The 9,716-nt window shown below is 55.6% G+C and overlaps 1 protein-coding gene across 1 annotated transcript; it reads right to left on the bottom strand.

The window, feature by feature from the left end:
- ANKRD9 (ankyrin repeat domain 9) lies at positions 1 to 1,861 on the bottom strand. The gene is made up of 2 exons (XM_074149650.1): positions 1,693 to 1,861; positions 1 to 1,222 (listed from the first exon to the last, which is right to left on the bottom strand). The coding sequence occupies exon 2, from the start codon at positions 1,182 to 1,184 to the stop codon at positions 306 to 308; it is 879 nt and encodes a 292-aa protein (XP_074005751.1). The 5' UTR covers positions 1,185 to 1,222; positions 1,693 to 1,861; the 3' UTR covers positions 1 to 305.
- Positions 1,862 to 9,716: the final 7,855 nt, after the last annotated feature.

Genomic DNA, 9,716 nt, shown 5'->3' with positions numbered 1-9,716 from the left:
ATCTGCCACTGGTTTATTCAGATGTATTTACAAACATATTCTCCCACGTCCTCCTGCCCCCCTCCCCCCCCCCCCGATTTGTACATGCTGTAGAATGTTTTTATAAAATGCAGTGGGGACCTCACCTCTCCACAAGGATCTTTAAATAAAATATATTGTAAAGTGCCAGATACAATTCTTTTAAAAAATACAGTTCTAATTAAAACAGATACTTGGCTGCTGCATTGGCAGCTTTGTATGCTGATGCATTTTTAGCACAACAGTCTGTTTCTGTCAGGTCAGCGGGGGGCTCTCACATCACCCCTCTAGCTCTCCAGTTTCAAATCCAAAGGCTTTAGGAAATGAGGCAGAGGCAGATTGTCCAGTGCCTCTGGGAAATGCTCCGGTGAAATGGTCCTGATCAAGACACGCATGGCCCCCACAAACAGCGAGGGGGGAGCTAAGCCCACCAGGCACTGGAACCTGTTCTCCCCCAGGAGGTCCTGCCACCGCTGCCGGTTGTCCAGCAGCTGCTGTTTCATTGAGAACTGGAGGTCCTGAGGCACGAAGAAGAAGAGGCAGTCGAGGCAGAGGAGCTTGGCACGCGTGTTAGCTGCCGGCGTGTGGGACATCTGCTGCAGCAGGGTGTCCAGGGGGGTGTTCCCGGCACTGTCCTGCAAGCAGGGCGACGCGCCGTGCCCCAGCAGCAGGATCAAGCACTCGGGCCTCACCAGTTCACAGGCCACGTGCAAGGCCGTCTTGCCGCCCTCCACGCGGCTGCAGCCCCGGCGGTCCAGGTGGCCGGCTCTGTCGCTAGGCGGGAAGGCTTGGATGGCCTTGAGGATTCGGAAGAGGATGCGGACCCGGTCGTAGCGGACGGCCATGGCCAGGTGCGGGGCCGAGGACTGGCAGCAGCTGAAGCTTTGGCTGGGCACGGCCAGGGCGCTCTGGGGGAACTTAGTCAGCAGGTGCTGGGCGTAGGGCTGGTGGTCGTGGACCAGTGCGTAGAGCAGGGCCTCCGAGGGCGAGTACACGCTCACCTTGCCCCCGTCCTCCCAGTGGAAGACCTCCATGGTCCGCATGTCCTCCAGGAACCAGACGGGCAGCAGGTCCCTCACCGCCTGGTAGAAGGCGAAGGAGGATTTCTTGCACTGCTTCTGGGACTGGGCGCCGCGGCCGCCGACCCACCGGACGCTCCAGGGCATGGCGGGCGGCCGGGCTCCGCCGGGGGCTGCCTCCCACCCCGGTGCACCGAGCCCGCATCAGGCTGGGACCTGCGGGAGCGGAAGAGCGGTCAGTACCGAGCGGCCGGGGCTCCCTGGGCTGCGGGGGGAGCGGGGAGCGAGCCGCAGCGGCCCCGTTGCTCCGGACAACAGCCCCGGTGCAGGGGACAGCCACAGCCCGGTGCGTGGGAGCTCCCTGCCGCCGGTGCCGGGGAGGCACGCATCACCGGTGCGAGGGAACCCGCTGCACGGGACTCCCGTATCCCCGATACACGGGAACCCGGTACAGGCGAACGGCCTCCGCTCGGTGCACAGGACGTCCGTATCTCCGGGCACGGGAACGCCTGCCTGCCTGCCTGCCGCCCCCTCTCCCCCCCGCCCCGCTCCGCTCCGCAGCAACCCGCCGCTCCCGGTGCACGGGGGATCTCCCTCCCCCGCCGCTCCCGGTGCACGGGATCTCCCCCCTCCCCCCGCCCCCCGCCCGGCGCTCACCTCCGCGCTGTCCCCGCCGTGCCGCCGGTGCCGGTGCCGCAGCGGAGGGGCGGGGGGCGGGCGCGCGGCGCGGCGCCGCCGGGCCCTTTTATCCCCACCCCCCGCCCCGGGCGGTGAAGGTCGGTCAGGACCCGGGAACTGTCCAGCCGCCGCCGATTGGCAGCCGCCCCGGCCCCCCCCCGGCGCCCATTGGCTGGGCCGGGAGGACGGGGCCCTGCACCATCGCCTGCGTCACCGGAGGCAAAGTTCCAAGAAACTTGGCTGCCGGCTCGGAGTCCCGGCGGGGGCGGGGCGGGGACTGCCGGGGGGGGGGGGGGGGGGAACGGGCGAACGGAGGTATGGAGTCCTGTGATCCCGGGAGCATGGGGCCCTGGGACCCCATATCCCCTGGATCCCAAGGCTATGGTGTCCAGGGGGCATGGGGTCCTGGGGGTATGGGGTCCCGGGGTCATGGTGTCCAGGGGGCATGACGTCTTGGGGGTATGGGGTCCAGGGCACATGGGGTCAGAGGCACATGGGGTCCTGGGGATATGAGGTGCTTGGAGGTATGGGGTACAAAGAGCATAGGGTCCTGGGGGCATGAGGTCCTGAGTCTATGGGATACAGGAAACACAGGGGCATGAGGGCCAGTGGGCATGGGGTCCTGGGGGCATGGGGTCCGGGGACTATGGGGTCCTGAGGGCATAGGGTCCCAGGTGCACGGGGCCCTGGGGATGTTGGGTCCTGGGAGTGTGGTGTCCAGGGAGCATGGTGTCCAGTGGCCATGGAATCCTGGGGGTATAAGGCCCCAGGTGCATGGCGTCTTGGGGTTATGGGGTTATGGGGGTATTGGGTCCTGGGGGCGTGGGGTCCCATGTCCAGGGGGCATGAGGTCTTGGGGGTATGGGGTTCAGGGCACATGGGGTCAGGGGCACATGGGGCCCTGGGGATATGAAGCGCTGGGGGTAGGAGGTACAAAGAGCATAGGGTCCTGTGGGCACGGGGTCCTGAGTCTATGGGATCCGGGGAACACGGGGACCTGAACACATGGGGTCCTAGGCACATGGCGTCTGGGGCACAGGGAGACCTGTGCACAGGGGCTTTGAGACACCCGGGCTTCTGGGCTCAGGGGGCTGCAGACACAGGGTGGGCACACGGGGTCTCAGGCAGGTGGTGTCACACCTCCCTTCCTGCTCTGGCAGGGCCCAGCCTGGTCCACCCCAGTTCTCGGTTTGTCCCCTGCCCACAGGCGGCTGTGTCCGGAGGCTGGCAGTGTCCTGCAGCCAGTGCCAGCTGCAGGGTTCCACGTGTGTGCGCACACGTGCTCGCTGTGGAACTCATGGCTCTTGCTTCTCTCCCGGGTAGTGACATTTGCCTCCAGCCCTTCCCGCTCACCCGTCAGGCTTTGGCTACGGAAGAGTGAGGAGATGGTTGTTGGGACCTGCTCCCTCGTGAGGCCTCCTTACTGACAGCAAATCCTGGGATCTGCTCCATCCTTATCCCCCCCCAAAGCGGGTTCAGAGCACTTCCCTTTTTCGCGCTGTGTGTAAGACCCCCAGCGTCTCCCCCACCCACAGCCATCGCCCTCTCAGTCGGGAGGGTGTCATCAGACTCTCCGCAGGCGGGCGATGCCGGTCGCTGTTGGGTTCACGGCCAACAGCTCTGGTTTTTCCATTCCCGGGGTTCCCCAAACTTCCCCTCGCCAGTGAGGGAGGAAGGCTTCTTCTATCACTGCCGGAACGGGTGATGCTCTCCACTGTCCCAGCACAACATGCGTGTGTGCACACCGGGGGGGGGGATCGCCAGGCGTCCGCTGAAATGCCCCTCTCCCTTGCAGCCCCCTCTGTGAAGCTGTGGTGGGGAGGCAGCCCACCGCACGCTGCCAACCCTCCCCTTCAACCCCATGAGAGCGAAGCTGGGGAGGAACAACCGCTCCCTTTGTCGTGCCTCTTCTGAACCACCATTCAGGCAGGGAAACAATGCTTGAACTGTGCTGGGTTTGCTTTGTAGCTTCTTCCCTGCCACGCGATGCTCACCCCAAAGCCCGGGGGTCCACACGAGGGGATGCAGGCAGGTGGGCGAGCCGGGCAGGGACACCACATGCCACTGTCACACTCAGGAACTCTCGGTGGCCGCATGTGAGGGAAGAGAAATCAGGGTAATGTGCGCTGAGCTGCTTTGCCGGAGAGAATTACGTCCAGTGTTTGTCAGTGCGATTCGTCATCCGAGGATCCCCGCGGATCCACCGCAGCTCCTGGCGTCTCGGATGTCATCCGCGGCACGGAAAATCCTCTTTCATCGCTCGTGTCCGATTCCAGATGAAAACTCATTAAAGGCAGCCGCTTCCACCGCTCCCTGCTGTCACTGGGGCACTTGCCTGTCAGTTGCATCCTATTACAGCAGGCACGGGGTAACTTGTGCCAACGTGCAGGATCGAAAGAAATGGTTTAAAAATAGCTAATTCTATAGCCCTTCCTTTGTGTCCGGCACAGCCTCACCTGCCAGTGCCTCGCTGCCCATCGCTGATGGCACCAGTCCCTCACACATCTCTGTGTGCCACCTGCTCCGGGAGATGGCCCTGCCCAACCACGAATCCCAAATTCTTTCCCTGCCGTCACCAGCACATTGCCATCGATTTGGATGTCCAGTGTGGTGACCGGCCAGGTTGCCCAGCCCTTTCTACTCATCTTCCATGCACATCTAGTGGTGGTCCAAGTGGTGTAGTCCACTGGGTAAGCCAAGTGGCCACCCCAAAGGCAGGGGATTAGCGTAGTCATGAAGCCAAATTGGCTTTTGCATAAAAAATGAATGTATTTGGCATGGAAGGAGACTGGTTTTCTCAGGCCAATCTCTCTTATAGAGGTGGGGGGATCAGCTACAACCATAGGGTGCTCCAGACCCCAGCACTGGCTTAAAAATAGGCCGGAGCATGCCAAGTCCCCACAGCCTCATGTCCAGTGGGTAACCCAGAGGCTGGCCCCTGTTTGCCAAATGTATTGGTCACATACATTCAAAGCAGGAGCCTGTTTGTGGGCCGCACTGGAGAAAAAGTATCGCATTTTCCCCCAAAATTGTTTATAGCATGTCCAGCGCTAGTGACGAAACATGACAGCCCAGAAAGGTTTTAATTTTGTGCTATATATTTTACCTGCAGACCCACGAACATGACTCGTTTGTTTGCAGTCCAGCCTGGTTTTAATCACTTTGAATTAAGTAACTGATCTTATTACTGATCCGACTATGAGAGGGCTTATCACAGGTTCCTTGGCACATGATGAAGATTACTCCTTTGGTGCAACCACGTCTGAGGCATGTGACGTGTCCTCTCAGAGCTATTTTTTAATTCACCCTCCTCCAGGACATTGATTTGTTTTTTCCAGCCAGTGACCGACTAAAACGTGCTTAGTGCTACCGAAACCCAGCCACGTAGTGGGACAAAAGGAAGAGCTAGAGCTCTGCCGGCTCTTGTACCAGACATCATTTGTTTCCTGAGTTTGTCATTAAATTGAGGGCAGGATCATATTGACTTACTGGACATGATTGTGGGCGTAATTAAAAGCAATGTGAAAATAGGCAGTGTCAGTGAGCACGCTAAACATAGTTAATGTTTAGCGCTGGTTTTGAGCGCGAGAGGAAGGATGGGTAAAGAGTACATCCCTCATTTTTGAAAATGAAAGATAGGAGTTTTACTCCAGTCCCCGTGAGAATTTTGTGCACGGGTTTGACTCTGAACATTTACCAGTGTCCTCTCTGGAAAGCAGGCTCGGGACCAAAGGTCAGCAGAGTTCGGACAACAGCCCCAGCCCCATGGTGGGCTGGAGCAGCAGAGCTGCTGTAAGCCTCTGGCTCTGGAGTCTTCGTCAACAAGTTGGATAGAAACATGTAATGTCCTGTTTAGTTAAAATTCAACATCTTCAGAGAGAAGTAATGAGTGAGGAGAGTCAGGGGTTTGCAGTAGGGGTGCTGGGCTGGAATATACACGCTGAGTATCCCCCTCCCACTGCGGGTATGTCGTTGACCTCCAGTTTAACCTCCCCGTGCCCCCAGCATCCCTTCTGCAGAAGGGGAGCAGTAGCGCGGCTTCCACCATCCTGTTTTAGCCGGTGAGCTCGTTAGGTCAGGCATAATATGCAAGTGTCTCGTTTGGACCTTGGGGTCCTGGCTCTGCGTGGGGACCCTTCTGCTCTACTGTGTTAGACAGGGGACAGATGCTGGTCATCCGGCAACGGCCTCTGGGGAGACAAGGAGGCAGAGCTGCTGGCAGTCAACAGATAGGACATGTTCTCCTTCGGTGAGGACACGCTGTGAAGAGGCGGATGGCAGTCCCAGGCACCTCTGCTTGGCTGTGATGAATAATGGCTGTTGCTGACACCTCGTGGAAGCCTTAGATAAACATTTTCTCCATAAACCTTTCTGTTTCGTTTCCTTTGCTGCTGCTGGTTCCCCTTATTCCTATCATCTCCTTGATGAGCTCATCCTTATTTCTGTCTTCTCCAGAGCACCCAGCTGGGAAGCAGCTATCAGGGCCCTCGGCTGCCTGCAGGACCAGGGATGGGAGGGCAGCCCAGGAAAGCTGCCCAGGGCCTATTCTTTCCCACCCCAAGAAGGAGGAGAGCACATCTCCTCCCTCTTTGGTCGTGAGGGCAACTCACTGTGGGCATCTGTTGCATATCAGATGTGGAGAGGAGAGCAACCCCCCCCATCTTATACCCACCTCTGAGTCTGTAACATCCACCATGTACATGCCTTTTGTGTGCCTGTTTTGCCCAGCTCCATTTTTCAGGGGGGCATATTGGCAAGTGGCTGTCAAAAATCACTCTGTCCTTTCTTTTCAGAATCTCAAACTGCTTTGGAAAAAAAGACACAGAAGTTTTCCTGGGAAGTGGGAAAATATTTTTGCTTGAGAAACAAGACCGCTGAAGATACCGCAGAGTCAGAGGTGATCTGGGTTGGGGCATTGCTCCTGGCTCCCTTGCTGAAACCATAAGACAACATCACTCCATCCAGGGGAGGAGTCCTGGCCTCAAACCCTGTTCTCACCGCTCACTCCCACACTGTCTCGCTCAACAACCGCCTCTGCTTCCTCCTCAGTCTTCTTTTGTATTACAGGCACTCTCTACTTGCCTGATTTTATATGAGTCATCATTTTACATGGAGCCCGAGCTGCCCGTAACCCTGGCTGCTTTGCTTTCTCTGCTGCTTTGTAGGGTCAGCTCCATCCTGACCCGCAGCATGAAAGAAAATCTGCTTTGGAAAGAGCAAAGCGAACAAGCCTTCTCTTGTTACTCTTTTTTCCTGGCTGCTGCTGAGCTAATGTGACACCCTTCCAAAACACTGCATCCCAAATGATGCTTGGGAGCCCAAGTAAAGCTCTGAAACACTTTGTTTGAGAAAGGAAATCTCTCCACTGGCTCTTGAGAAAGTACATAGTGTGAGGGTTGACCGCTGTCAAACATCTGTGCCAGCTGATTGGGGCTGAATAAATGGCTCGGCTGGTGTCACGGACCTGTTGAGGTTGTCAGTGTCCACCAGTGGGTTATCCCAATTTTTAAGACTTTGAAGCTTATTTTTCTTTCTGGTTCCTTGACAGAGAAAAGTGGTCTAGCAGAAGTGAGGTGGGCAGCAAGGGCCGTCAGCTGTAGCTGTCTCACAAGCCCTCAGGGATGGTCACAGGCTATCATCAATGTCCTCTTTATTTTGGCTAGGTTTGCAGGCCACCCCTCATTAAGCCTTGCTTTTGGCACCTGTAATAAATAAGATACGTTCATCCTTTCGGAAACCTAGGGAAACTCCCAGAGCTGCAGCAGAGATTAAATTTGATCCAGTATGTTACAGGGGGAAGCTGAAAGCTGCACTTGTCTCTTAAAAGATGAAAAGGTGCCTTTTGGGGAGCCTTTCTGTTTCATAAACAAGTGGACGAGAGGGGTCAGAGAGCTCCTGGCTCCGGCGGACGATTGTGGCCTTCAGCTTGATGTTGGTTGTTAAAAATATTATCCCAGATATATTAATACGACCAGACTGGATTGCATCTGAGCTGAACATTGTGAGCCTAAGGCAGGACATAAATATAGAAGCAAAACAGCCTGACATAAGAGTCATCTGTCCTCTTCTACACAAGAAGTGAAGGGGAAAGAGAGGGAACTTATTCTGGTGCAATTTTTAGATGCTTCCAGGCATTAGCCTGATCCTCGGAGAGTGCCTGCACCAGGGTCCTGGGGCACGGAAGACCCCCACGTATCCCTTGCTCAGCCCCGAGCGTGCTGTGCCACAGGACTGTGCACTCAGCACATTTTTAACCCGGGGTTAGATTTGCCTAGACAAGGTCTGCGATCGGGAATGACTATTTGTTTGATGTGTTTGCCTAACAGGATTACCCTTATCGTAATGATAGAGCAACCTGGCCTTGGCAGAGCAAACCCCTAGGGCCTGAGGGGTCAAGCCCTGGCCCCACACATGCACAGCGTAGCTTGTCTCTGTTATCGTGCCATATCCAGCCAGTGCTTCGGCTTTTGGAAAAAGCTTCGGTGCTCCGCTTTTGGAAAGAGCAGTTGTGCCATGTGCCTGCTGACATCAGGCTTGGCATTTCTCTCTCTGCACCTGAACGAAAAAAAAAAAACAACCCCCCCCAAAAAATCAATGATATTCAAAGGTTAGAAAAATGATGCGGTGTTTTACAGTTAGAGAAGGAGATGCCTTCCCTGTTGGGAATCTCTCTGAGCTGGCGCCTGAGTCAATTCAGTGTGAATTTGTTGCCCTCTGGCTCCCTAAGAATAGAGCTATAGGTAATGAACCAACAAGGTGCCTGCTTTTTGCAGCCTGATGTGCCTAAAAACCGTTACAAAAGCATCTTTTTTGTCTATAAAAGTGTATCTGTGATTATTAAAGTTTGCTGACTTAAAAGACTCAAGGAAGGTGTAGGATGAAAGCTCCTTTTTTCTGCATGTAGGTAGGATCAAGGCTTTGCTAAAGCAGAGCCTGACTCCGCTGATGATGGGCGTCCAGGCCTGTCCACCCTGGCTTCTGGCTGCTGTGGGGGCACCTCCTTGCTCCCCGGCAATGTCATTTTAACCCCAGCATTTCTCAGGCCAGCTGACATGAGCCTGACCTTACCAGCTTCCCCGGGCTATTTGCGGAAGCAGAACTTGCCGCTCGCTGTTTGCCGGTTCCAAAACGAGCAGGATCCTCTATTTATAATGTGCTATAATTGGCCTGAATGAAACTTGTGGTTCTCCGGGCTTTTGGGCCCCAGGACTGCTGGCACAGCAGCGCCCTAATTCCAGGGGATGCTGCTGGGGACGCCGTGAGATGGCTCTGCGTAAAGCCAAGGGATGCGTAGGTATATACTGTGAGCCGTATGTTCACAGGCTCCTGGTTTCTGGAGCAGGCTGTACTCGTCAGGGCTGTGTAGATGCCCGTCTCTAGATGAGGTTTGGGGGGATGGAGCCTCTTTGGAGCAAGGCAGAGAGAAATCTTCCCGCTGCAGCAACATCACCAGGGAGATGCTCGGGTTGCCGCAGGGAGCGTTACCCTAACCATCCTTTTTTCCACCCAAGGAATTTATAGCTGGGGGGTAAGGAGGGCTCTGTGACTTGAAATTACTTGTTCAACCGTTGGGCCTAAATGATTCCAGTTCACCTGCGATTGGCATATATTTAATTTTGGTGGCATGTGTGGCTGCTCAGACCCCACTGTTCAGTGTGGAACTGCTCTGACCTCGTCGCTCGTTGCAGGGCAAACTCCTCTTATCTAAGAAAAAGCAAAGCAGCCACCTCACTTTTCTTTAGAAGCAGATCCATACAGTGTAATGCTTACCCAAGGGTTGCGTTTGATCTGGTTTTGCTGTATAAATCCCTCTGCCATTTGAATTATAAAACACAATAGATATAAGGCCAAGCAGAAAGATTAAAAAAAAAAAAAATAAAATTGGCTAATGCTTAGCATGTCTTTGAGGACTTATTTTTATTCCCATTTGTTCGTTCTCTCCACTCTTGGCTGCCGCTGGGTCTGTTGAAATAACAAACAGGGATGAGGGAGAGGGCAGCT

The sequence above is a fragment of the Numenius arquata genome, chromosome 6 (genome assembly GCF_964106895.1).
Source record: "Numenius arquata chromosome 6, bNumArq3.hap1.1, whole genome shotgun sequence".
Lineage (NCBI taxonomy): Eukaryota > Metazoa > Chordata > Aves > Charadriiformes > Scolopacidae > Numenius > Numenius arquata.
This window is presented reverse-complemented; position numbering and strand designations above follow the sequence as displayed.

Bases quoted from the DNA above. Each gene is read 5' to 3' on its own strand.
- ANKRD9 (XM_074149650.1), bottom strand. From the start codon at position 1,184: ATGCCCTGGAGCGTCCGGTGGGTCGGCGGCCGCGGCGCCCAGTCCCAG.